The sequence below is a fragment of the Coptis chinensis genome, chromosome 6 (assembly GCF_015680905.1).
Source record: "Coptis chinensis isolate HL-2020 chromosome 6, ASM1568090v1, whole genome shotgun sequence".
Classification (NCBI taxonomy): Eukaryota; Viridiplantae; Streptophyta; class Magnoliopsida; order Ranunculales; family Ranunculaceae; genus Coptis; species Coptis chinensis.
The window spans coordinates 69012803-69040062 of record NC_141461.1 but is presented as its reverse complement, the minus strand read 5'-3'; the positions used below and the strand labels follow the sequence as shown (position 1 = coordinate 69040062).

Below are 27260 nucleotides of genomic sequence, written 5' to 3'. Positions count from 1 at the left end.
TCAATTTGAAAAGAATTTAACTCACCTGTCGCTGCGATTTCACTTCGGTACGCTGGAAATTTGAACTCCCACACTAGAGTTTAGTGTTACTAAGGATGGGGAGGTGCGAATTGAGGTTTTAATCACTGAATTTTAGGTGAATTTGGGGTTTCTCTCTCCTAGGTTTTGAAATTGGCGAATTGGGGGAAAATTTTGGGTGCGATTTGGTTCTGTGCGATTTTTTTGTTTTGTGCGATTTCTAATTTCTTTGCTAAATGACCGTCTTACCCCTTACCTTGTAATTTAGCCTCCAACAAGGTTTTGAATCCCCAGCTCTCGCGTGCAACGCCCAAGTTTGCGCACGCGATACCGAAATTACGACACTGTCGTCGAATAACTTGTCCAGTTTTAAAGTTTCCGGTTTACAGGCGACAGACTCTTATTAGCTATGTAAGTATTTAATTATGCGCACACGAATTTACCCGGTATCGAATTATTTTATCACGTATTATTTATCTTCTTTTCGATTTTTGAATATTCTAAGTAGTTAGTTATATGAAACCTTAGAATTTTTCGAGAGGTTTTCCTGAACTAACTTGGTTTTCTCGGTCGGTGTTAAATAAATTTACGTTACATCAGACTAACCGTCTATCCGACTGGCCAAGTACGTAATCGCCCCTAAGGTTCAAGTGTCTTTTACTAATTTACCCTTAATAATAATTCAGCACTTTACAATACATTAAACTCTCCTTTTCTTAATGCCTCCTGGAACTCATGATCTTCCTTTGTCCAGCTTCTTGGGTTATCAGAAAGCAATCCACATGCAACTTCTGGGCGCATATTGTGTACTTCGATTTCAGTAGTTACATCACAAAAATCCCAAGGACCTTGTTCATAAAGAATTTGCATCATTTTGCAAACATGAACGCCACAATCAACACTGCAATTTAGAGAATACAGATCTCAGGTCAATTATTGTTTTTTGTATGTCTAGAAGTCTCTAAGAATGTCAGTGAATAATTACGTGTTTACCTATTGTGTTGATGTGGACATATTCGAGGCATTATTCTTCCTTTATTACTGAGGCTGTGGATTTCCTTCTTCTCCATATTGATCCGACTGTTGATGGGATCAACCAGTCTTTTCCTCTGAAAAATAAAAAGAAGTTACTAATTTTACTACTTGCATTTTATTAGTTTTAATTTTGTGTTTGGTCATGAACAATCACTGTTCATATATGAATAATCAAAATAAAAAAAAGTTATTTCATTATGTTTTAAGAAAAAAAAAATCATGTCAGTTAAGTGTTTTATGTTGAACTCACCAGATCTTTCGCAACTTGGAGCAATTTTTTTTCGGTGATTAGGGAGTTCAAATGCATCCATTGCTCTTGTTGTCCCTCTCTTAACTCTATTACAAGAAGTGTCCAATGTCTATCTAAATGAATAGGAATAGCCAAGAATTTTGCAGAAAAGTCGATGCTCGATCTGCACTATTTTTTCCAAGCCTCCTTCTTCATCTAACATTTTCTGTGTCAATGATTGCGTGAAATAGTAAGAATGTGACAACATCTACAATATAGAAATGAAACAGAATTTTGTAATAAAAATTTACCCTTTATGTTGGAAGTGATTAGACAAGTTTCGTTTTTTCCATGGTTCTTTTCTTGAAGGTGTTTAGACCACCAGTCGATAACCTGTTGCATTACATAATTCATGAACAATGATTGTGTCATAGTACAGTATGGACTATGAACAATGAGTGTTCATAGTCCAATTTTAGTATGAACAAAGAATGTGCATACCTCATGACTATGAATACTGATTGTTCATAGTCCAATTTTAGTATGAACAAAATTTACCTGAAAATTAATTTCCTTATCAAACAGAAGGTCTTCAACTAGAACACCCTGTACTTGTAAAATTCCATTTGACCATGCAATTGTGCTTTAAAAACCATAAGGAATTACCATAAGAAATTACCATTAGTCAAAAATGTTATAGTAAACTTATAAAACTTACAGTCTTGTTAGACTTACCATTTGTCTGCTATCGTGAAGAAAGTGTCGACAACTTGTCTGTGGCTTTCTTTTAATCCCTTATAGTAGGGACTTGTCTTAGGGTCTTCGAGTGGTCCACTCTCAATATCATCGCCAAGAATTTGCTTGCCAGTATCAACTTTCTTTCTTTTCCCCTTGCTTTCAGCAGTGTATTCCTTGCCAGTAGGCTTAGTTTTCCTTCCTTTAGTTTCCTTGATTCACTTTACTAGTGAACAAGTTTGCTCTGTTCCCTTACCCCCCTCAACATCCTTCTCTTCACCTTTATCTGTATCTCCTTCTTTGTCTGGAGGAGACAATGTAAGACATAATTCGAATGATGGAGGTTCAAAATCTTGCAGGAGCTTCACTTGTTGCACTTCAGCCAGGGGGACTTCATCAGGTTGAGGTTGCAATTCATCCTCAGCAGTTGTATCCCCCACTTCACCTTTATCTGTATCTCCCTCCTTGTCTAGAGGAGACAATGTAAGACATAATTCGAATGATGGAGGTTCAAACTCTTGCAAGAGCTTCAGTTGTTTCATGTCAGCCAGGGGGACTTCATCATGTTGAGGTTGCAATTCATCCTCGGCAGCTGTATCCCCCTCTTCACCTTTATCTGTATCTCCCTCCTTGTCTGGAGGAGACAATGTAAGACATAATTCAGATGATGGAGCTTCAAACTCTTGTTGGAGCTTCACTTGTTGCACTTCTGCCAGGGGGACTTCATCAGGTTGAGGTTGCAATTCATCCTTGTCAGCTGTATCCCCCTCTTGCCTTTCCTTTAACATCTCCTTTAAATTTTTTATTTCTTCTTAGCGATCAAGAAGTTGTTTCTCAAGTGTGGAAATTTTGGCCAATAGTTCTTTGTTCTCCACTCTAAGTGCTTCATCTGTTCCTGAAGTAGGCTGAACTTCATGATCTGTACTTTTGATTAAATCAATGTACATGTCACGAAGTAACTCTCTTTCAGCCTCCGTTGTTGCTTCAGCATCGACAACGATCTGAGATGCAACTACTTTAGTAACCGGAGTCTTCCGGAACGCATCAAACAAGGTCTTTAAATTCCACCTCGCACACCTGGGGAATTTACTTTCATGGTTCTGTACCTTTTTGATGACTAGAGAGTGTTCACAAAACCAAAACTGCAATGCACGTGACGAAAGCCATATTAGTTCACACACCAATAAAACCCAAAGGACTATGAACATTCAATGTTCATACCTACCAATTGAAATTTTTTTAAGGAGAAACAATACCATAAATATTATCATGCAGCCATTGATCATCAGTTTCTTCTTTTCCTTCCTGTCTTTGTGCTCTCTAGCTGCATCAATTAGGTCATTGTGGATATCTGTTGGCCAAAACAACTTTCTCAATGTATCCAAGTTGTCAACAACATTTACCAATGGCCACATGATTTTGTAGTTGGCATTTGTGAAGAAGCAAGTTGTCAACATGAAGAAAGACACCAGCCTTGCAAAATCTTCAGCTGCATGTTGCTCTTCTGGGTCGTCCAAGGTCCTCTGTATGCCATCTTCTATATGAGCCTTGGTATATCGGACGGTCTCATCACCAAAGTACTTCAAAATGAACCTAGTTTTTCATCCATCATCTCCGACAATCCGGTTTAGCTGCACCATTGTCTCGGTCACAGGCATTCCAAACATTAGGCTGACCTATTCTACAGTGAGCTTGACAAGCTTTTTTCCAATCTTAAATGCCTCCTCAGGTACAATGAAATTGTCCAGAATATAAAATATTTCCTTGTTGGGTTTGTTTCCTTCTACAATAATGTTGTTGGACAATGCATCAAACATGTACCAAAACGGCATCTTCTTCATTTCATGGAGATGTTTTTCTGGAATGCTTCTCTGCTTGAGTTTTCTTACAAGACTTATCATAAAAGACAAGGCACTTCGCAGCTGAATTACCTTCTTTTCCTCCTCTTCTTTTTTTTCCTCCTTTTCCTCTCTCTTGTCTTTCTTGGTTACTATTTCCTTTACCTTCTTGCCCTTTCCTTTTTTAGTATCCTTCCTTGGCGACTTTATTTTTTTAGCAACAGATTGATCGGCATCAGTGGTCGGCACTGCATTCATTTTCTTCCGTCTATGGAGTAAGTTCTGCAAATTAATGAAAGCCATATATCAAAATTAAAAAATTAGGAAAGTATAAACATAATTTTTGTTGATATGATACATAAAATTAATAAACAGGTATGAACATTGAATGTTTATACACTAACAGAAACATTATATTTAGTATGAACATTCAATGTTCATACAGTAATATTTTCTACCATGCAACATGCATGTAGAAACTAACATTCACTAACATAGGAAACAGAGTTATGAACTATCATTGCAAAAAAAAATCATTGTTCATACCTTTATTAGTACTTCATCTTCTTGTTCTTCTCCCAGCTCTTGTTCATATGTTTTGTCATCATCATCCTCAGTAGTTTCTCCTCCTCCTTGTTCCTTAATAAAATCATCCACCATAATATTGTCAATAACAGATGATATTTGTTGGATGTGTTTTTGACAATAAATTTGGTATTCAAATCTAGGATTCGTGCAATTTTCCGTTTCTCACAAGTTCTCGTTGGTTTCCAATGGTGAGTTTGACATTTTTACTGATTTTGATTTTGATTTTGTTGTATTGTTTGATTTAAGTAAGAAAAGATCTAGGGTTTGGTTTGCGGTTTTGGTTTCTTTGTGCTCTTTTTTTCGAAATGTGTGAAATTGAAAGCGTAAAAGCAAGAAATGATGGACACGTAACTCTCAAAAGCGAAACCGCTTTTGAGGATAATTATGACTTTTCACATATATGCGCAAGTATGAACATTCGCCACATTGAATGTTCATACCCAAGGACTATGAACATTGAATGTTCATAGTCTTTGAACATTGAATGTTTATACCCAAAAGACTATGAACATTCAATGTTCATACCCAAGGACTATAAACTATAAACATTCAATGTTCATACCCAGAGGACTATGAACATTGAATGTTTATAGTAAATACACCGGGTCGTTTCGTCTGGGCCGGGCCATTAATTATTTTGCGCCAGGGGTATACTTGACATTTCATCTACCCGGTCCTTGTGAATTACTATATATATATATCCTTTAGAGTTACTTTTTCGGCAGTTTTGTCCTTGAGAGTCACTCCCAATATTTTAATTGCGCTGAAAGAAATGCACTACTTGTAAACCGAGTCAAATGACTACACAATCCATATGTTTGCGTGCTCCATAAAACTTGAATTAAACAGAATGAAATGTTGATCGTAAAAGACGAGACATGTAAAGCTGGTATCCAATGACAATTGGATTGGGGAGCATTAAGGTTATTTTATCTTAGCTGCAGACCCGATTACCATTTAAAATCTGACGTTGGGCTACGTACCTTAGGAGTTCGATGTGATTTTTTTTTTTTTATGCAAATCATACTATAATATATATATCTAGCAAAAACTCATACAGACATAGGGAAGCAGTTTGAATCTAACATACACCCTAGAAGATCAGACCTCCCTAACTGCTGATAGGACCAAACAGCTAGTGAGTCTGCATCCCCATTAGAGATCCTACTGATCCATCTAAAGGCAAAAGACCTGAGCCCTGACCCTAAACTAATAACATGGTTCTTTACACTTTCCCATTGCCATCTACAAGAGCTGCCTTGTAAAGCTCCAATCACTTCACAATTATCCCCTTCTAACACAAAATGATGCCTTCCAAGATGCTTTGCCATCAACATAGCGACTTCCGTTGCTTCCATTTCGGCTCTTCTCGAAGCCAGAAGCCTTAAATCTCCGACAAATTTGCCCTATAATGGCTCCTTCACTATCTGCTGCTATAGCCCCAGCTCCTGCCCACCCATACTGCCTGTGGAAGGAGGCATCAAATCTAATGATTATACTATCATTTGGCATAATGGGAAAAACATTCCCAAAATTATTATCAACATCAACTAAAACAGGTTTTAAGTTAGGATATTCTTCACTATGCACCAGAAAACATTTCTCTGCCAGAATCCTGCTCTCTCTAACCAGCCTTTCACAATTTGCTTTCCTATTCTCAAATTTAAGGTTGTTCCTAGCTTGCCAGATCTTTTGAATCAGGACAACACTGTGGGTTCCAACCAGTCTAAGCTTTTCATTAGAGCTGCAACACCAAGCCAAGAAAAGATCTAACCTCTCCCTTAATGTGGTCTGTTGACCCTTGTGCACTCTCATGCCAACATGAGACCCAAACCATACTGTCCTTACCCAGTCACAGGTAAAGAACAAATGTTCCGCAGTCTCCATATCTTTGAAGCAGAAAGGGCAGGAGAATTCCCCCTTAATTCTTCTAGCTGCTAGGGCCTCTCCCATAGGTAGGATCTGCATGTATAGTTTCCTGAGGAACATTTGTATGTATGCTGGGATAGGAGCCTTCCAGATATGCTTAAGGGTGAGGGGGTTACAGCTTGAGCTTTGCCCCACCTCCTTCTTAGGCTTGAGAAATTGGTAGACTGTTTTAACAGTCATGCTTCCAGATTTGTCTTTTTCCCATTTCATTTTGTCAGCACTATTATCTTCAGGTCTTACTTTGATCTCAAGCACCTTGCTGCAGATGAAAGGGTTAAGATGAAGACTAAGTTTGGCCTCATCCCAACCACTTTTATCTGGCAGAAACAAGTCTGAGACCACACAATTATCCAAGTTGGGTGCATCCACCCCCAACTCCTCCAGAGTAATGGGTTTACCATTGCAATTCAGCCAAGGATCTTTTAGGGCTGAGATAGACTTCCCATTGCCTATGGCCCAGATCAAACCCCCACTTATATCATTGAAGGTCTTATGGATACCTTTCCAGAAGTAGGATGCTTTATCTGGGGGTTTTTTCACATCCCCTATCCAGTGCTTACCATAGATGCTGAACAGAGTCCTAGTCCATAGAGACTGGATATCTGTAGCAGCTTTCCATGGTAACTTGGCCAACATAGCAACATTCATGTCCCTCGCTTTCCTTAGACCCAACCCTCCAATGTCTTTGGGTTGACATATGTGCTCCCACCCTATGGTGTGGACACTTTTAGTTTCTTCCTTGCCTACCCACCAGAAATCTCTACATGCCTTGTCAATCTTATTGCAAGTGGAGACAGGTAACACATAGGTTGACATGGCATATAGGGGGGTAGACTGAACAACAGCTTGGATAAGAGTAGTCCTGCCAGCTTGGGACATGACCTTTGCTCTCCATCCCTTAATCTTATTATGAATCTTGTCTACCAAGTAATCAAAGTCATCCGACTTCTTTCTTGATAGCATGATGGGAACACCAAGATACTGTTCCTTAGGAGCAAAGTTCCTAACTTTCGAGAATCTTTTCAATCTGAACTTTTATCTATAAGACACATTTCTACTAAAAAACACACTGTTTTTAACAAAGTTTATTTTTTGGCCAGAGGCCTCACAATACCCATCCAGTATCCTCTTTAGGTTCCCTGACTCCACCACATTTGCTTTTGTGAAGAGGATGAGGTCATCCGTATACAGCAAGTATGTTACAGCAGGGGAGTTCCTTTTTATCTTTATGCCATGCAGCTCCTCTTCCTGTTCAGATTTTGCAATCATTCTAGAGAGGGCCTCAGAGACAAGGATGAACAAATAAGGTGATAATGGATCCCCTTGTCTCACTCCTCTTTCAGGGGCAAACTTTTCCAGATGGGACCCATTAAGCATCACTTGGAAAGTTACAGTAGAAACACATTGGTGAATCATGTGTCTCCATTTCAGATTGAAGCCCAGATTTTCAAAGATGCTATCTAGAAAGGACCACTCCACCTTATCATAAGCCTTAGCCATATCCATCTTAAGGACAATCCATCCCTCATTCTTGGATTTCATATTTTTCATATTATGAAAACTTCACAAGCTAGCCCTCACATTATCCCCAATACTTCTGCCTTTAATAAAAGTCCCTTGGAATGAGGAGACAATTTTATTAATCAGACCTTTAAGTCTGTTAGCAAGAATCTTGGAGATAATATTGTACCCAAAGTTGCACAAGCTAATGGGTCTAAACTTAGAAGCATGATCAGGATTAACAATTTTAGGAATCAAGGTGATATGGGTTTCATTCAGACTAGGATTCAGATCTCCTTGATGGAAAAATCCTTGACAAGGTCAATCACAGCAGGCCCAATGATATCCCAGCATTTTGTATAGAAGATGCCTTGGAAACCATCAAGCCCTGGGGACTTATAAACCAAACCCCATCTTTTTCACAACAGCCCATATCTCCTCACTCATGGGAATGGCAGTGATGATATCATTTTCTCTGGCAGTAACACAAGGATTAAACAAATTTAAGATCTCATCATTCCTTTCAGGGTAGTCAGAGGTAAAGATCCCCTTAAAATAATGATTTAAGGAGATCCCCACCTCAGTCCTACCCTCCTTCCAGTCCCCATCATTATTTCTAATCTTCTCTATAGTGTTCTTTCTTCTTCTGAAAATGGTGGAGAGGTGGAAGAACTTGGTGTTTCTAGCACCATCCTTAAGCCACGAGTTAGAGGATTTCTGTTTCCAGAAATCCTCTTCTTTATCATACCACTCAAGCAGCTCATCCTTAAGCCCTTTAGCCTTGTTGTAGTTACCAATGCTAAAAGTCTTGCTCAACACATGCTTATCATGTGTAAAAATATTACCAAACAAGGCTTATTCCACATAGCCAAATCTTTTTTAGTCTTTTCCAACTTATTTATGATATTACTATCAGGTAACTCATGAGAAATCGAGTTCTAGGCTTTTTCAATGACTTCCATACAAGTATCATGTTTCAACCACATATCAAAGAACTTGAAAGGTCTCGGCAGTTTCTCATCCTTTTTGTCCAGGTTAATGAACAAAGAGATGTGGTCAGAGGTAGCATTGGCCCAAGTCCTTATTTGAGCATTAGGGAAGGAAGCCAGCTACTCAGGCGTAGCCAGAGCTCTGTCCATTCTTTCCAGAATATGGTCATTAGGTTTTCTGTTATTGCTCCAGGTATATTTGGGGCCTTTAAACCCCAAATCCACAAGACCTAGCTCATTGATAAAGCTATTAAAATCATGCATGCTTTTAGTAAGTCTACTTCTCCCACCTATCTTCTCATCTAAGCTCGAGATAGCATTGAAATCACCAAACAGGCACCAAGGGCCAGGAACAAAGGGGGCAACGTCCTTCAGTTCTGACCACACTTTATTCCTATTGTGTGCCACAGGATCCCAATAAACAAAAGTAAAGAACCAAGGATCAGTATGAAAGTAATTTAAAATCTTACCTGTCACTTGGTTGCGATAAGATCCTAGAATCTCCAGTTCCACATCTTCCTTCCACAAAATAGCCAGACCACCACTTAGCCCTTTAGCTGGAACCGCAAAATATCTGCTAAACTTGAGTTTCTTGCCTAACTTTTCTATCCCTTCCTTACTTGCCTTGGTTTCAGACAAACATACTATATCTACATTAAACTTACCAATAAGGTCCATTAGTTGTTGAACTGCCATGGTGGTACCAATACCCCGGCAATTCCAGGCGTGTATCATCATGGATACCAAGGCAGCTGTGAAGGGACAGCTACCGCGAGCCCTGGAGGAAATGATGACAGACCTCCACTGTTTTCTTCCCCAAGCTTGACTTCATCTTTATGAACTTGTTCCGAGCTTTCTTCCTTATTACCATTCCCCATACTTGTTTCCCCTGGACCTTCCTTATGATATCCTTCGTATTTGATCAGTTTTACAATTGTGGAATCATCCATAGCCAAGGGAACTGGCTGGCCCTCAGATACCTCACTCTCATATTCAAAATCCACCATATCCTGAGCTTCATTGTTGATGACTTCCTAATCTGGATGTTCATCGTCTATCTGAATGTCTTCCTCCTAATCCTCAGACTCTTCTGTTCCCTCATCCTCATCTGATTCATTATCCAAGTTATCGGAATCAGTAGATGATGGTTCCGATGATGTAGCCATGTTATCACCCCCTTCCATACCTTGAGATTCTTCAGACCCACTTGAGACAGAAATTATGTTGGCCTCTGTTGGGATTAGTAAATGTCCTTCCCCCCTTCGTCTCATCTCATCAGCTTCCCTTTTTACCCTCTTTGAGTGCTTAGCCACTCCTCTAATACTTCTTCTCAGCCATCTATTTCCATCCTCATCCGCCATGATCACACTTCCTACTGGCTTCCAGTGCCTCTTCCTTTTATCTCCTATGCTTACCCTCTCAGTAGTGTTTTCTTCTTGAGCCTCAGTTAGACCTGCTCCCTTTATGTTGTCATGATGGAAAACTTTTTTCTTCTTTTTAGGACCTCGAGATACCATTGTCTTAAAACCCCTGCCACGCGTAGCCTTGCTTTGGAATTGATAGCCGGTTGATTGATGCGGTAGAGTTGCCACAGCCGCTGTATCTGGCTGGATTTCCTCGAGGCTAGAGACATTAGCCTTGGAACCAGCTGAATATAGGTCTGGTGAGCAGGTAACCCTATTCTCTTTACTCCTCGTGATAAGACCCTCACCTAGATCCTTCCTGTTCAACTGAGCCCCCAGCACACCGTCCACTTTTTGGTCTATAATGGATAAGATCCATTCATTCTTTGGGTTGCCCTTCTCCTCAACCTGGCCCATATTTTGAACCCTATCTTGGTCCAGCCCAGTTGGACTCTTAGTAGCTCCTGGATCTCGAGTTATTTATCTATCCAGCCCAGGATCTAAGCGACTACAAGTCTCTCTGTCCAGCCCTTCCCTAACACTGTTTCTTTGATCGGGTCCATGTCTTTCGCAAGTTGTTGGGCCTCCACATCTGTTCTAAAAAAGAATTGGAGATACTTCCAAACCATTTATATCCGTTGAGGTAGCCATTAGTTGCTTTCCAGTTCTTTTGTCTTCCTCTGGCTCTCGACCCTTGTTTTTACTGCCATCTGGCTCCCCTGACAAATTTTGTCGCCACCTTTCCTGTCTAGCACGTATACTGTACCCCCTTCCTCCCTGAACTGACGGTGACGGCGTCTCCTCATACCTGAGTTTTTTTGGGGCTCCTGCTATAGTGATAGTCTGCTTGCCTGTATATGCAATGCCATTGAAGAACTTGTTCGCTTTTATTTGACTTGAGAAGAAAGGTTTGATGTCTTTTGGTGAGCCCCCAAGTTTTGGTAGTTCATATCGTGTTGGGCTCTTATCCGCAAAATTTATCTTGGTGACCTATGACACCACAAAAATAGCGAGAAAATATCAAGCTTCTCATATTTGAACCTTACGCCCAACATCTCTCCTGTTTCGGCTTGATCTTTAAGTCCTTTAGCGATCTTTCCCTTATGTCCATTTCCACCTTAACTCTAGCTATAGGAAACTGAACTCTGGGGGGCATGATAGATCGCTTCCCAAACTGTTCCAATATTTTCTCCTATCTTCCACACATTTGCTTTGTTGATCCGCATCTTTGGAAGATCCATTTGGACCCAAAATTTTACATAATCGAAGTTGTACTCCTCCATATTTCTTGTTCCTATCCACTCATTTATTGAGAGTATGTGTCCATGGACAACCCATGGACCATGTTCCAGCACATGTTCCCTTTCCTTTGCTTCCTCAAAAGTGATCCGAACATGTTCTCTATCCATCGGTTCCAAGCATACTGCTTTCTCCGTTTGCCATGTCCGGTGAACTTCCTCACTTAGCTCTTCCAAGTCTATGGTGTGACCTCCATATAGCTTCCCTATCAGTGTGAGGTTCCCATTGACTTGTTCCTCTATGTTCAGGCACTCTAGCTCTACCACCCTCTGCTTCTTAGCAAAGAATAGCTTATACATGTCTTTTTGGATGTCTTCTATAGTCTTTTGTCTTTCTGTTGTTACTTCCATCCTTATATGTTACTCCCACCGGAGCCACCTCGTTGAGACCAACCTGTTATCTTGATAGGGCACTTCTTTGAAGCAAGAGATCTTGTGAAGAGTTCAATGTGCTTATTATGTCTTCCGTGAGATGAACACATAACCATAAGCTCTTGATACCGATATTTCCAAAAGATCGAAAAGTCTGAAAATACCGACATTTCCGAAATATGGAAATTGATGAATATGCTGACACTGGAGAGTGAAAAATATGTGAAAAAGGGGGAACCCAAACAATTATAATATGGATATAGTAACGTTCGGTATTATAATCGGGATTATAGTACTCTTTTTCGTTGCCGTTCTTTACATGACAATTCAAGGCACTTGCTGTAATAAAAACTAGATCCCCCCTCATTTTTAGAAATGTTGCAAATTTTAGTCTTCGTTTCACTCATATGTTTCGGACACGTAGACAATTCAGCTTCTTCTTCTTCTCCTTCTCATCATCATCACCTGGATGTTGCTGATCATGGTCACCTTCATCAGCATAGTAAGTGGATTCTTCCAGAAGAATTGGCGGAAGAAGAAGATCTTCAATTGCACGGATTTGATTTCTATCATGACCATGGCGACATTTCGGAGCTCTCCAATTTGAGTAAATTGTTTTTTCTGTTAGTTCAGCTGCAAATGGTACAATTCAATTTTTAAATTAGATTATGTTTTTGTTGTTTTGATGGAAAAGGTGTCTGGGTTTACGCGATGGGCTGTTCATTGTTGGTCAGCATGGCCTCTCTTATTTGCCTCATTATTTTGCCACTCATTCTATGTAAGTACTAATAAGTAGACTCACTGTATTTACTGCTATTCACTCTCAATTTGGAGACTTTGCGATAATGTCTGTGTTTTGGATTTTTGTAGTCCAAGGAAAACCATCAAAGGCATTTGTGGACTCATTAGCTGCATTTGGGGTTAGATACATTATCCTTTTTACTTGATATATTGTGCTTGTGCATTGCATTTTTTCTTTGTGTTTTGAGGTCAATTGACTTCTTTTAAGATTCAGCTAGGAGTTGTTTTACATATGGTTTCCCGCTGATTGTAAATCAACATTGTTTCAACTTTGAATGTTTGTTTCTTTGACTTGCAATAGATTGTACAACTCATTCTTTCCTGTAGATGTTGCCTTTGTGTTAAAATGAACTTATGGTGCCATGTCATGTGTTACAAAAGGGAAGAGAAGATCAGAGAAATGAATAATTCACTACTAATGCGCTTCTCCATATATGAGACGATAGAAAGAAACTCCTAGTCCTAGTATAGGACATTTGGAAAAGAAAAACAAACACTGCAGCCTAATGTGAACATGGGCAGTATTATTAAGTCTTAATAACCTCCATTAAGCTGGAGCATAACATCACTAATGATCAGTTTCATGCATTGTGTAGAAAATGAAATCCTTTTCAATGCTTTAGCAAAGAAATCTTTTAGCTGGTCGGCAGCCTTAATATGCTGCAAGTGTAACAATCTTTATGTTTAAATCAATGTCCCTGTTGAAATGCTAACTGTCTTCATGTACTCTTGTTATCTCCTCCCCTCCTCCCACCCCCCCCCCCACACACACACACACACACACACACACGCACACACACCACCCAAGTAAAAAAGACAAAATAAAATGGTTTTCTAATTTATTTGATTTTGTAAAAATAGTTGGATCAGTCATTTCTGAATAATGAGTTAACTTATCTTTGTGTGGCTTTGTCGGTAGGCAGGAGCTATGTTAGGGGATGCCTTTCTTCACCAGTTACCACATGCTTTCGGTATGATATGAATTGTATACCCTGTATCTACTGATGCTAGTAGAATTTCCAAAACCTAAGTGTGTGGTTGCCTAGACCGTGGGAGAATTGAACTGAAATACATATTTCAGTTTCCCAAACTTCTAGTGAGTGCCGATTTATAATTTGGTATTTTTTTCAGGCAGTGGTCACTCTCACTCACATGATCATCACGTGGAGCATAACCATGATCATTCTCACCAGTCACATTCCCATTCTCTAAAAGATCTCTCTGTTGGATTGTCCACTCTATGTAAGTGCACCTTATAGGATCAACATTTTGTTCTTTCCTGCTCTTGCTGTACTTTCCTTGTTTATCAAAATCAAGTTTTATTGTTTTAACTATATTGTAAGTAAAGATCTGAGACTTCTCTCTTTTGCTGAATACGGACGTTTATCTTCTTAAATAAAACAAACGATACTGGGAATTTGCTTAGTAGAAAGAATATATGTGAATGAATATGCAGGAGGGATAGAGGAATAATATCTCAGGTTTAGCTTTAATAGTGCATTTAATTTTTTATTAGCATTAGCATTTCTATAGAAGGAAAATATTAAAGAAAACTACAGTAGAATGAAGGATTGGCTGTTTGTAACACGTTAACATCATTCTGGCTTGAGGAGAATGTTAGATACTGATACTTGTGTTCATCAACAAGATGGCAAAACCTGGAAGTAAAGAGCAAGGACCAAAATATCGATATCGGTTAATAAATCGGTGTACCCAAAAACCAATATATATCGGATATATCTATTTTTTGTGTGACCAGTCCAAACTATTTAAAATATCAGAAATATTGGAAATATTGGAAATATAATATCGGAAATATTGGAAATATATCGGAAATATATTGGAAATATCGGATTTATATTAAAAAATGGTCAAAAAGTCAAACGATATATATCGTAAATATCAGATATATCGATTATCTTGGCGATATAAAGTTTTATATCAGAAATTTTGAAATATATCGGGAAACAAAGGGTTCTATATTCGGTGGATATATATCGGAAATATCGATATCGGTGTACCAAAAATATATATATATATATATATATATATATATCGGTGATATATCGGATATATCGGCGATATTTTGGTCCATGGTAAAGAGTACTTGATAAAAACTCAGTTTTAACTTTTAACAATTGGAAGATTTTGAGATTTTTAATTTAATATCTGATTTATTATTTATGTTAAAATATATTATCTGATGAAATCCGTACCATATGATATAAAATATAAGCACTTTATCTGGCTATTAGGTTTTTCCCAATGAATTGTTGTTGGTAACACAACTTCTATAGTTTACTTTCCCACATTTAATAATTTTTCCGCGCTCATTGATCAATGTTCTGATGGTAATAATTTGTGGGTTGTAGCTGGAATTGTACTTTTTCTATTGGTGGAGAAGGTTGTTAGATATGTTGAAGATTATTCTGGGAACGTGGAAAATGCATGGGGTCACAGTCATCACCACCATAGCCGTAAAAAGAATGATGATGTCAAAGATGCTTGTGATGATACAAATTCAGAGTCCCTTGATGGGAAAGATGAAAATGAATCGGAAATTTCATCCAAAGAGGACGTCTTGGGTGGAGTATCTGATGGCAGCTTGACAGATCAAAACAACTCGAAAAATGAATCTCTTCGTAAGGTAAATCTAAAATTAGTTTGGTTTCTTTAATGCCAGGCATCTTCCAACGATCCAGTTTTGGGAATAACTTCAGTGTTGAGTCTCTGTTGCTTCTTGAAATGTTTATAATATAGAGACTTTGTAATGAATAAACAACTGATTTTTATATAAAATTACATTGAACTAATTTGAAACATTTTGATGTCGATTAAGCCCGTAGTTGAACCATCTTTTAAATCACCTTATATGTCTAATAGTGTTATGCTTTTCCAAACCATATGCAGAGAGTCATGACTAAAGGTGCCACTGATGAGGATAAACCAGATACAGATGCGGTTGAGAGTACTCCAGCGAGTGAAACTAAACCTGATTCATCATCTTCTAACTTAGTTTTTGGTTATCTGAATCTCTTCTCTGATGGTGTTGTAAGTCCTCATTCTTATTATAAATCATAGAACAGAATATTACCTCATCTTATACATATTACGGAATTGCGATCTTCAATATATTATTGCAGCATAATTTTACTGATGGAATGGCTTTAGGAAGCGCTTTTCTGCTTCATGGTTCAGTTGGGGGATGGTCTCGAACATTATTTCTTCTTGCACACGAAATTCCACAAGAGGTTTGTTTTTTAACAATTTCTTGTTTTGTAAGTATTGATACCCATTAATAAGCATATGAGTAAGTTGCTATGTATGTGATTTCAGCACGTAAAATCTTTTTTTATAACATATCTCTTCTTTTGGGTTGATCTCATATCTGGGCCTTTATAGAATAGTTTGGGAATATGATTATATGAAATAGACACAGACTTTTTTTCCAATCTTCATTGTAGATTAATTCGTTACAGGATAAATCGAGACAATAAAGATATCAGGTTCATGCAGAAAGAGCTTCTTTATAGCATGTCAAATAAGACTTGAATATCGAGTTGCCCAAGCAGTCTCAGTAGAATGGGCAACTCGTTCTTCAAATCTCTCTTGGTGCTCAAAAGAGATCATCAGAGATATCAGATCTCTATTTACTAATTTTGTATATTTTGATGTATCGTACTGTAGCCGTAACATAAACAGCATCGCAGACTTAATTTCAAAGAAGGCAATGTTGCTTGGAGAATCATTCCTTTGGGAAGATTCACAAGGAATGATTCACTACCCCAATGGCTTATGGATGCCATAGATATAGAAAGGACATCCATACCCATATGTATAGGATCAGTTCTTATATATATATATATAGGGTTGATTACCAAAAATAAAATAAAATAAGACTCGAATATGACAAAGGCCTCTGTACTTACTAAATGTTCTAGGGTCTCGTCTCTTTAGGGTGATCTCTCTTATGGAGATTCTCTTCTTTGATAGAGCAATCGTTTCATTATCTAGGACCCCTAAACATGTGGATACCTTTTGTGTGAGCACTATTTTGTTCTTTTATTGCAATTTACTTTCATCTTTTGAAGGATCAGAAATGACTGTCCGGGGGAATACTGGTCAAGACTTGGGAATAAAAAGGGAATTGAAGGGTTTAGGGAATAAACTTTCTAGCTATAAAAAAAATTAAGTAAAATAAATAATAATAAAAACGACAAGACACTTGGGGCTCACTGCTAGTGTACACTTAGTTGTTATAAAATTTTAAGAATAAAAATAAAAAATAAAAAATCGTTCATTTAGGTGCATATCTCTATGGCCATTGTTGCTGTCCATGATGTGTTTCACCATAAACTACAGGTCGGCGATTTTGGAATTTTGGTAAGGTCAGGTTTCAGCGTCTCCAAAGCCCTCTTTTTCAATTTTTTGTCAGCGTTGGTGGCATTAGCAGGAACTGCATTGGTGAGTGCTCTCCATATCATTTTGGACTCTTTGAAATTTCTCAAGAAGAAATAACAACGTGAAAATCTGTTGTTCCTGTTGTCACAGGCTCTGCTATTAGGACAGGATCCAGGACAATCATCCCTGATTGAGGTAAAGTAGAAAAATATATTCCTGTCCAAGAAATCTCTTCTGGTGTGTTTTAGTTAATGGGAAAGTACTGCTGGAAACTAATATGTCCCAGCAATTAAACACATCTTGTGGTTAGTAGTAGTGAGTAGTCTAAAGCTAATTTCCTATGAAAAACCAAGGGTCCCCAAATGTTGATGCAAACGAGCTCCTTCCCCCACAGGTTGGACTTGATCATACACACAACCCATTAACAAGTCGGACCAGTTTCACTGGAAGTTGAACCGCTAATCTCTGCTATAGTTGTGTGATGTGTTTCTTCTGTAGCTTGCCAGCTTCAAGTAGTAGTGCCCTCTAAGAGTATACATTTCACTTATGCAGGGCTTCACAGCTGGAGGGTTCATTTACATTGCAGTTGCTGGTGTGCTGCCAGAAATGAATAGTGGAAAACTAACATTTAAAAGTACTGCTGTTCAATTAACATCTTTGATTTTGGGCATGGCTGTTGCCCTTTGTATCTCCCTTGTGGAGTGATAGTACTTGGGAAATACATGTAATCATGAAAATGAATTATAGAGAGATAATAAAAAATCTCATTCTACAGTTTTGGAAAATTTCTAGAATTGAGTTCAACCTTTTCCGAGCTAGCATATAAGAGGCTCCTCAATTCTGTCTTCCATTTTGGCTCAAGCAAATTGTAAACACAAATGCATGAAAATGTATGCTTAAGTGGATCACTGTGTATGATTTAAGATGCTGGTGTGGGAACTGGTAACACAGCAGTCGCTCCATGGAGAAGAAGTTAACAGGTTGTGTCTTGTGTTTCAAAGGTCTACTGTATATCGGGGCTTTGTCCAGCTATAATTTATTTTTTTTAAGAAAGTTGGAAGAAAGCGGCGGTTCCTAATTTCTATTATGCCCATTTTGTAACTCTGTGTTTCCGAAGGTGAAAAGATTACCCGTACAAATTTGACTAAAAAGTATGAGTGAGCCGTGATTTTTCAGGTGAGTTAGCCCCTTTCATGTTGGACCAAGGCAGAATTTTTTTTTATCTTTCAACAGTTTGTGAAGGGCCCTTTAAGATGCTATACGTTACTTTGGTAAAGTTGAGGTGCGGAGTCATTCACACTTTTACAGTCTGCAAATAGGTTAGTATGATTATCAGTATTGTACAAAGGAGGGGTTGCGATGACTCCATTCATTACTGTCATAACAACTGTTCACCATCAGCAGAGTCATTCCCAACCCCTGAAATCATCCAAACCTCAGCGAGCACATATTTTCAGCATTATCTCTGGGACCATCATCTACGCTGCCTGATCAAGAAAATTGTTGAATCAGGCAGATTTTCGAAGCAGCAAAGCCAACAGAAAACGGAGTGCAGAGTTAACAGAAGATAGAGCAACAATAAGATCGCAACAAGAACAAGAGTGAGAGTTGTAGTCTTGAGCTGCCAAATGAAAACCAATTTAGGCAAGCATTTCTCGAAAGAAGTCATGATGCATTTTAGATAATGATCTCAAACTTCATAAAAGAGTGAATTAGATTTCCACCCCCAGCAACTTTGCCAATTAGATTTCCACCCCCAGTTCTTTCAATATTAGACTTCCACCCCTAACTTCACACCAAAATACATTCCGTCGGTTTGCTGCATGTGCAAGTACACATCTACCCCTCACCAAGTAAAATGACAAATAAACCCTTTGACTCCCCCAAGACCAAAATTAGGAGTCTATGTGCAAGTACATTCCGTCCCCAAAATTAGGACTCCCCCAAGACCAAAACTGGTGAATCTCTTTACCCTGCCGCAGTGCGGCCAATCTTGCACAAGCAGGGAGAACCGAGACAATTGTTACCTTGTTGGGTTCAATGTTGCTTACGAGCATTCCTCTCAAAAAGTTCAAAGCACTAACCCCTTGTCCATGCTGAGCACAAGCAGAAATAATTGAATTCCAAACAACTACATCTTTATCGGAAAGCACATTGAACACTGATCACATCCCGAGTACATTGTCATAAGAGCACTTCCTACACCGGTGGACAACTCGATCTGTTTTCTAATAACAAACCCATGGATTTCCTTCCCTAATTTCAAATCCTTTACCAGGGAACAAGCTGCTAAGGCCCCAGACAGCGTGATTGTATTTGTTTCACACATTCTATAAAAGAACTACATTCCAAACAACTACATCTTTATCGGAAAGCACATTGAACACTGATCACATCCCGAGTACATTGTCATAAGAGCACTTCCTACACCGTGGACAACTCGATCTGTTTTCTAATAACAAACCCATGGATTTCCTTCCCTAATTTCAAATCCTTTACCAGGGAACAAGCTGCTAAGGCCCCAGACAGCGTGATTGTATTTGTTTCACACATTCTATAAAAGAACTACATTCCAAACAACTACATCTTTATCGGAAAGCACATTGAACACTGATCACATCCCGAGTACATTGTCATAAGAGCACTTCCTACACCGGTGGACAACTCGATCTGTTTTCTAATAACAAACCCATGGATTTCCTTCCCTAATTTCAAATCCTTTACCAGGGAACAAGCTGCTAAGGCCCCAGACAGCGTGATTGTATTTGTTTCACACATTCTATAAAAGAACTCAAGAGCCATTAAAAACCTAGACACTTCCATGTAACCTGTGATCAGCCCATTCCATGTAATAACATCGGGCTCCACACCTAGACACTTCATCTCATCATCTCATTAAAAAGCTCAAAAGTTTCTTCAGGACAACCTTTCTATGCATAACCGGCAAGCATGGAATTCCATGATATCAGAACCTTTTGTTTGATTGAATTGAATTTCCGACGAGCAACCTCTCTACAGTTCGACATTTAGCATACAAATCTACCAGCGAGTTGGCAATGAGCAAATCTGAGACCAACCCGTCAGTCTTTATACAATATGCATGGATCTCCTTTCCATGTTGAAGCAACGACAAATTCGTACAAGCTGAAACAGCGATAGCAATGGTAATCGAGTTAGGCTTTACTCTCTCCATTATCATCTGACTGAAAACCTGCAATGCTTGATATGAACACCCATTCTGCTAATTCCCTGTTATCAACACAGTCCAAGAGACCGCATTTGGCTTAAATTCTGTTAAAGCCCTCATCTTAAAGAAAAAATTGGAAGCCTCCTTGAACTGCCCTTTTTGGGAGTACCCTGATATGATCGAGTTCCATGTAACGCGGTCAGGTTGTACACCAGCAAGCTCCATGCCCTTAAATACTTCAAAGCTCTGTTTAAATCCCCTTTCAACGCATAACCTGAAATCATAATGTTCCACACCACAACATCCTTGAATTCCATCTCCTCAAAGAACTCCCTAGCAACCTCCATCTTCTCCATCTTCCCACATTTTACAAACATATCAAGAACACATATATTCACAAAAGAATTTCCCCCAAACCCAATACTCAACATATAATCATATACATCCTTACCTACTATATAATTTTTCAACTCCAAACACACTTTATAAAACCTTTGGAAATATAAAACGATCGGGCAGAACTCCTTTTATCATTAAATAGAACAATTCTATTGTCTCCTCATAATCACCTACTTCACAATTCTTTTATGTAGTTTGTTTTAAATTTAAAATTTTTTAATTTAATTTATTTATTTTCGAATAAGAAGCAAGTAGAGACCAGATATATAAAATGAAATGAGAAAATTTACATTAGGAGTCAAAGGGTTTATTTGTCATTTTACCTGGTGAGGGGTAGATGTGTACTTGCACATGCAGCAAACAGACGGAATGTATTTTGGTGTGAAGTTAGGGGTGGAAGTCTAATATTGAAAGAACTGGGGGTGGAAATCTAATTGGGAAAGTTGCTGGGGGTGGAAATCTAATTCACTCTTTATAAAATTCACTCAATAAGGAGTTACCTATTCAAATCAACAAATAAATCAATGTATCGAGTTGATTGAAGTGCTAGTTGAGCATCTGAAGATCTGCACTCTCGTGGAGTTTCATAAGGGTCTCAAACATGGCCAAATTTTGTTTACTATATATATATATATATATATAAATAATAAAAAAATCCAAATACTATTTGGACTTTTGAAATTGCAACATTTCCCTCATGCAATGGGAAGTGACAAACTTAGAACTATCCTAAAGTACGGACTTGCATCTCATTAAAGTTACGCGAGAAGCAGAGAAACTAGCAAAAGTGATAAATTACAACTTCTCAAGTTGGGCAAGTTGTTTTAAGTTACAAATTACCTTACAACAAACATTTGGATAAGGCAATCCCGGTGTTGTTGTCCGCATCAAGGTTCAAAGTGTAAGGCCATGCATATCACTGTCGTCACAACAAAAGTCATAAAAACTCTACTCTTTACAAGACAATAGAACAGTAAAACATACTTTATAGAAATTAAAGTACCTGAAGGCATCACAAAAATAAAGGGAAAAAAGTATTAGACGATTGGATACAACTTAAACGATGATAAAAAAAAGGCATTTAAGCATATAGCCAGTAAATGGGCACATCATGATAAAAATATCTAGTATCTATTCTAGAACACAACTTACAGGGTATGCCCCTACTCTCTAGCTACGCCATATATGCTATAATACTTCACAACTGACTATAATACTTACAGGCTACAAACAATATAACCAGTAAATGGTTCCGGAAAAGGTGAAAAGTTCTGTTTCTATGTTAAACGAAGAAGATTCATTACTTCTTCAAGTTTCCGTCTCCTAGTAAGTTTTGAAACAAAATTTTGCAAGTAGCCCATAAAGGTCTCAAAGTAACCTCCTCCACCATCTCACCAAAGTCTATGCACTCTCCACCTTCCTCTTACTACAATGACCAGTAATAAGACTTCAAAGAGATTAGCATCAGTATCCAAGTTCTTCTCCAACATCTCGGTGAAACATTTCATTGCTTGGCCAATTTTACCGGCCATGCAATGTCCCTGAATTAAATGGTCCAGTTCTTGACAGCAGAAAAGAATCCTTTTGCTTCCACGTCATTAACATTTTACAGGCTTCCCCCTTCGTCACTGCTTTAGAGAGTCCAAACGGTACCTTGCTATAAGTGGTGTTGTCTGGAATAACCCTTATTTCTAATGGTCCTCAACCTGTGTTCAAATATAATTGAGCATTAAATGGGCCATGAATCATGAGTTATGAAAGCTCCACTGCATCTTTCATCACCCTACACTTTTGGAACTGTCATGACCTGTACATAGGGCAGGGATCGGGTCGGGTTCGGGTCGGATATGGCTATATCCGAATCCAAATAATTTCACAGTATCCGAATCCGAATCCAAACCCGATTATATCCGAAATTTAATATCCGAATCCGACCCGAACCCGACCGAATCCGACTAACCTGATCGGATAACACTAAAAATTCAAAAAAAACCCAAAAAGTATATCCGAACCCGAACCCGAACCCGACATACCCGAATACATAAACGGATATGAAAATCGACCCGAGCCTGATGTATTCGGTAATCGGGTCGGGTCGGATTCGGGTCTACCCGACCCGATTCCCTGCCCTACCTGTACAACCTTCAGTTCCTTGACTACATTCTGAAACTCCTTCATTTATTATTCCTGACCAAGAACCTTAAAATGGCATTATAAGTAGTAGTATTGTGTGTACCACCCGTGTTCTTCTCCAGAAAATGGATAAAGCCATAGATGGATGTGATGGAGCGCCTTAAGATCCTTAACAAGGTATATCCGAATAATGTCAACTTAAGATGCTCCAACTTCTTTACATCGTCTTTCCTTCCTTTTAGTAGCACTCTCTTGAATCAAAGTATATATAACTCGGTCCGAAGAGTAGCACCCTCTCTCTCTCTGACCAGGATTGACACTTCTCCAAACAATGCTTCTCTACCTAGCAATATGTACGACATCAGGTGTTTGTCTTCGGTCATACACTCATCAAATGCATCAAGTTTACCAAATCAGTCCATCGTTAATAACCAAATGCAAACACTCCATAAACCTAAAGATAAAACCGCAAAAAACCTCAATACCTCTACCCTATGCGCTTTTGGGAAAATATATAGAGCAAACAGAACTTGAGAGAGAGTTGTCATCAGCTCCTAAATACAATTAAGTCCTAATGCATTTAGCAACCCCAAAATTAGTACCCACCAAACAAAACTATGTGTGACTGTCTATCTCTAGTTGATGTGATTTGATTGGCGTTTCAATCGATTAACACACACTATTGAAATAACCCAAACCCTAGGTTTATTATCTCACAAAGATGAAACATATAATTACAATATTTGTACTGAAAGTATAACTCAAATGACCTAATTAAACAGATCACCATATGCCTTACATATAGAAAGGGTTTCTTGCTAGCCAAGAAACCTTACTTTGGCAACTACTAAATAGTTCCCCTAAACCCTAAATATCTTCTACAATAGGAAACTAGAAATAAACAATAATTTAGAATATTACTAGGGTGGAACCAGGGCCGCCATTATCTGATACACATCATTCTCCTCAGTTAAAATATAATGAACAAAAACTTCAAGGAAAGAGAACCACTTCCACAAGCTATAGGAAATCAACCAACTCCCCAGCTGAAAGTAATCCTACCATTGATTTTTCCTTTGTAGGAGCTTCCCTGAGTAAAAATCAGTAATCCAAAACATGCTCTTTTACACAAATTATGAAAAGAATGAGCAGGAGATGTACCAACATTTTTGAAAACATGTAAACTCACCAGCATGTGTGGATTTCTTCAAGGTATAAACCGGAAGTCCTTTAATAACAGGGTTGTACTGATACTCCACCAGACAGTAACAAAGCAAATACATGTTCACCAGTATGAAGTACACAAAAAGGGGGGGTAAATTTGTATGCATATTATTGTGGAAGCAGTAATGGGGGACTGGACCTTATTGAGATTTTCACGGCTTTAGATACATACATGATGAAAAAAATACTAGAATCTAGTACAGAATACAGCTCACAGGCTATGGGGTCTATTATCTAGCTGGTTAAGCCTTAGGAGCTTGGACCCAAGGTCTTGAGTCCCAGCTTCACAGGGGAAAGTAGACCTAAACAGATAGCAACTTAAGCTCCAACTATTAAAAAAAAAAAGTCCTATTACTCTGGAATATTTACAAACAAATAATTAAAGTAAAAGAACCAAAAGTTTGTCTACAATCTGTAGAAGTCGCCTGCTGTATATAAGAAAATTACGTAGAACCAAGCACAGGACAGAAAATAAGGTGACTCATTCAATGAGATTTTTCACTATGTCAAGCTATTATGGTTAATCTTATCTATTTAATATCTGATGAATCTTTTTTATGGAAGCATGATATGGTAGATTGAAAGCTTTACAAGAAGAAAAGTTTTGAGAACTGAAATCTGGAAAGCAAATTTGATGGACAGTAAAGGTGCTGAGGTTGCTCTGTCTTTTGTTTTGTGAAATTTGATTTGTGCCGTACAAATATTTTTCTATGACAACAGAAACTAATACAGGAAGAAACTGCTAGAGCTGCGGTAACAGATCATATTCATTTTGAATACATTGAAATGTACTTAGATGTGATAACAGTGGTATTGCAAGCAAACAGAAATCGAATATTGAACAAGAAGCTTTTCATTCAGACGTATTGAAATGACCATCAACGACAATAATGCAAAAATACAATTTAAACTCAAAGCTGATTTCTTTAGCACAAGGTAAAGCAACAGCTTACCCAGTTCTTAGCGAAGCAAAAAGATTCAAAATGTCAGCATGATTGCGGATATGATGAGGACACTTGTAAAGTAAATCTCGGGCCTCGGACATTCTACCTTCCTTGATAAAGGACTCTAGTACATGAAGGTAAGCCGAAGAAGATGGGTACTGCTTCACACTCAATACCTTTAAGAATTCAATAGCATCCTCCACAGTTCCACACTTTGATATATAATCAATAAACGGTTCTGGAAAAGGTGGAAAGTTGTGTTTCCTCATCAACCAGAGAATTTTAAATGCTTCTTCAAGTCTTCGTTCTCCTAGTAACTTCTGAATCAAATTTTTGTACGTAGCCTGCCAAGGTCTTAAGTTTGCTTTATCCACCATTTCAATAACCAAAGTGTACGCACCCTCCACCTTTTTGTTGCTACACAGACCATTCACCAAGACTTCCAAAAGATCAGCATCCACACTAATGTTTTTCTCCAACATCTTGGTGAAACATGTCACTGCTTGGTCAATTTTGCCGGCCGTGCAATGTCCCTGAATTAAAATAGTCCAGGTCTTCATATCAGGAACACATCCTTGTGCTTCCATTTTATCCAACATTTCACGGGCTTCTTCCATCCTCCCTGCTTTACAAAGCCCAAACACTAACTGGCTATAAGTGATGTTGTCTGGTTCATATCCCGCATTTCTCATGGTAACCACAATGTTTTCTGCTTCATCAAATCGCCCCACACTGGTCAAAGACCTATGGATCCCGTCGTACACAGCTTTAGAGGGGGTATGCCCACTTGCCTCGTACTTCTTGACAACTCTAAAAACCAAACTTAAATCCGGGGTGTCGGTTAAAGAAAGTTGCTTTAAAAGCGTATTGCAATTTTGAGCTGAGGGCTTAAACGGACCATCCATCATTAATTCATAAAGCTCCACGGCATCATTCATCAGCCTACCCTTTTGAAAATGTCTCGAGAGCTTTATATATGTATCGATATCCATATCATGACCTGCACTCTTCAGTTCCTTGACTACACTCCAAAACTCCTTAATCGAATCTTCCTGACCAAGAACCCTTAAAATTCCATTATAAGTAACAGCATCATGATTATACCCCACGAGCTTCTCTGCCCAACGGAAAATGCTAAAAGCCTTCAAAGGATGTTGGCGAAGTGCCCTGAAGACCCTTAACAAGAAATCCTCCGACAACACCAAATTAAGCTCCCCCAATTTCCTCACCACATCGTCATTCCAATCCGATTCCAATACCAAATCAGTTACACCTTTCACAGTGGCATCAGTAGCGCTCTCTTCACTCATCTTCTTATAGTAATTACTAAAACCAGTAGCATCACCAGTCATCTTCTCACATCTAAAATGAATCAAAATAGTCGTATACGTCTCTTCATCAATATCACATCCTTCATCTTTCATTCTCTTAAGTAAACGCCAAAACTCTTTTATAGTCTCCTTACGACCCAAAATCCTAAGAATTAAGCTATAAACCGTTAAACTAGGCTTAAACCCATTTTGAACAGATGCCCAATTGAAAAAATCCAAAGCCTTGAGTGGGTATTTATCTAATTTCTTCAAAACATAACAAACAGTCTCATGGGTCAGTTTTGTCGAATGTTCTAATTCTTCAGACCATTCATTTGTCTCAACAATCGAATTGGGCTTAGATGAGAAGTAAAACTTTTGATGATGGGTAATATTACAACCTTCATTTTGCATCATACAAGGTAAAATGCGAGTGTGCTGGGTCGCTACTGTGGAAGCACGAGCGAGAGGGAATGATGAGCCGGCAAGTCTGAGAGAAGCTAAAATTCCCTTGGCTCTTTTCATGGTTGAAGAGAAATGAGGCGTTGTCTCAGGGTTTTTCAAGGGTTTTATGATTAGAACAGGCCCTGTTTGGGCTTTCATTGGGTAGTTGATATTCTTCTCCTCGCTTAACAATTGGCATTTTGTTTTTAGGTCTCCGTTACTACTAGGATAATTAGGGTTTAGTCCTACTATTGTTGAAAATTAGATTTTAGTCCTAATTGTATGAGTCAACACAATTGGATTGTTTCTCACTTACTAATGTCAAGGATTTTTGAGTTAAAACCCACACTCATGGATGGACAAGTTTTAGACCAAAGCCTTTGGGTGATGTACGTGGTGGATGCTTTTCAACTATGACCAAATGGTCAACTATTTTCAGAGATTACGATAGTGTGTGTTTGTTGACTGGCATGAAGGATTTAG

At 38.4% G+C, this 27260-nt stretch overlaps 4 protein-coding genes and 1 pseudogene across 6 annotated transcripts; 1 reads left to right on the top strand and 4 right to left on the bottom strand.

Moving 5' to 3' along the window:
- Positions 1-5727: 5727 nt before the first annotated feature.
- On the bottom strand, positions 5728-7914 carry LOC147494161 (uncharacterized). Its single transcript, XM_086568058.1, has 2 exons — positions 7487-7914; positions 5728-7399 (listed from the first exon to the last, which is right to left on the bottom strand). The coding sequence occupies exons 1-2, from the start codon at positions 7912-7914 to the stop codon at positions 5728-5730; spliced, it is 2100 nt and encodes a 699-aa protein (XP_086424184.1).
- Positions 7915-8981: 1067 nt separating this feature from the next.
- LOC147494160 (uncharacterized) lies at positions 8982-9557 on the bottom strand. Its single transcript, XM_086568057.1, has one exon. The coding sequence runs from the start codon at positions 9555-9557 to the stop codon at positions 8982-8984; it is 576 nt and encodes a 191-aa protein (XP_086424183.1).
- Positions 9558-12154: 2597 nt separating this feature from the next.
- IAR1 (ZIP metal ion transporter family) lies at positions 12155-17921 on the top strand. The gene is made up of 11 exons (XM_086566557.1): positions 12155-12541; positions 12629-12712; positions 12805-12854; positions 13655-13706; positions 13867-13977; positions 15108-15382; positions 15646-15786; positions 15879-15986; positions 17098-17199; positions 17287-17331; positions 17689-17921. The coding sequence occupies exons 1-11, from the start codon at positions 12310-12312 to the stop codon at positions 17839-17841; spliced, it is 1353 nt and encodes a 450-aa protein (XP_086422683.1). The 5' UTR covers positions 12155-12309; the 3' UTR covers positions 17842-17921.
- Positions 17922-18604: 683 nt separating this feature from the next.
- On the bottom strand, positions 18605-26968 carry LOC147494157 (pentatricopeptide repeat-containing protein At3g48250, chloroplastic-like). Of its 3 annotated transcripts, none has more exons than XR_015199053.1 (3): positions 25033-26968; positions 21563-21641; positions 18605-18623 (listed from the first exon to the last, which is right to left on the bottom strand). XR_015199053.1 is itself a non-coding variant. In XM_086566556.1 (2 exons), exons 1-2 carry the CDS (start codon positions 26934-26936, stop codon positions 21617-21619), a joined length of 1929 nt encoding a protein of 642 aa, XP_086422682.1. In that variant the 5' UTR covers positions 26937-26968; the 3' UTR covers positions 21448-21616. The 3 variants fall into 3 exon arrangements, 1 of the variants encoding a protein (XP_086422682.1); XR_015199052.1 differs by lacking the exon at positions 18605-18623 and adding an exon at positions 18685-18757; XM_086566556.1 differs by lacking the exon at positions 18605-18623 and having other exon boundaries at positions 21448-21641.
- On the bottom strand, positions 19649-21075 carry LOC147494158 (pentatricopeptide repeat-containing protein At1g19720-like; annotated as a pseudogene).
- Positions 26969-27260: the final 292 nt, after the last annotated feature.

Coding starts and splice junctions, on each gene's coding strand:
- LOC147494161 (XM_086568058.1), bottom strand. CDS start 7,914: ATGAAATCCAAGAATGAGGGATGGATTGTCCTTAAGATGGATATGGCT. Junction 7,400..7,486: donor CTAAAGAGGATACTGGATGG/GTATTGTGAGGC, acceptor ATAAAAGTTCAG/ATTGAAAAGATTCTCGAAAG.
- LOC147494160 (XM_086568057.1), bottom strand. CDS start 9,557: ATGGCAGTTCAACAACTAATGGACCTTATTGGTAAGTTTAATGTAGAT.
- IAR1 (XM_086566557.1), top strand. CDS start 12,310: ATGTTGCAAATTTTAGTCTTCGTTTCACTCATATGTTTCGGACACGTA. Junction 12,542..12,628: donor TTCGGAGCTCTCCAATTTGA/GTAAATTGTTTT, acceptor TTGATGGAAAAG/GTGTCTGGGTTTACGCGATG. Junction 12,855..13,654: donor ACTCATTAGCTGCATTTGGG/GTTAGATACATT, acceptor CTTTGTCGGTAG/GCAGGAGCTATGTTAGGGGA.
- LOC147494157 (XM_086566556.1), bottom strand. CDS start 26,936: ATGAAAGCCCAAACAGGGCCTGTTCTAATCATAAAACCCTTGAAAAAC. Junction 21,642..25,032: donor TTTGCTTCGCTAAGAACTGG/GTAAGCTGTTGC, acceptor TTGTGACGACAG/TGATATGCATGGCCTTACAC.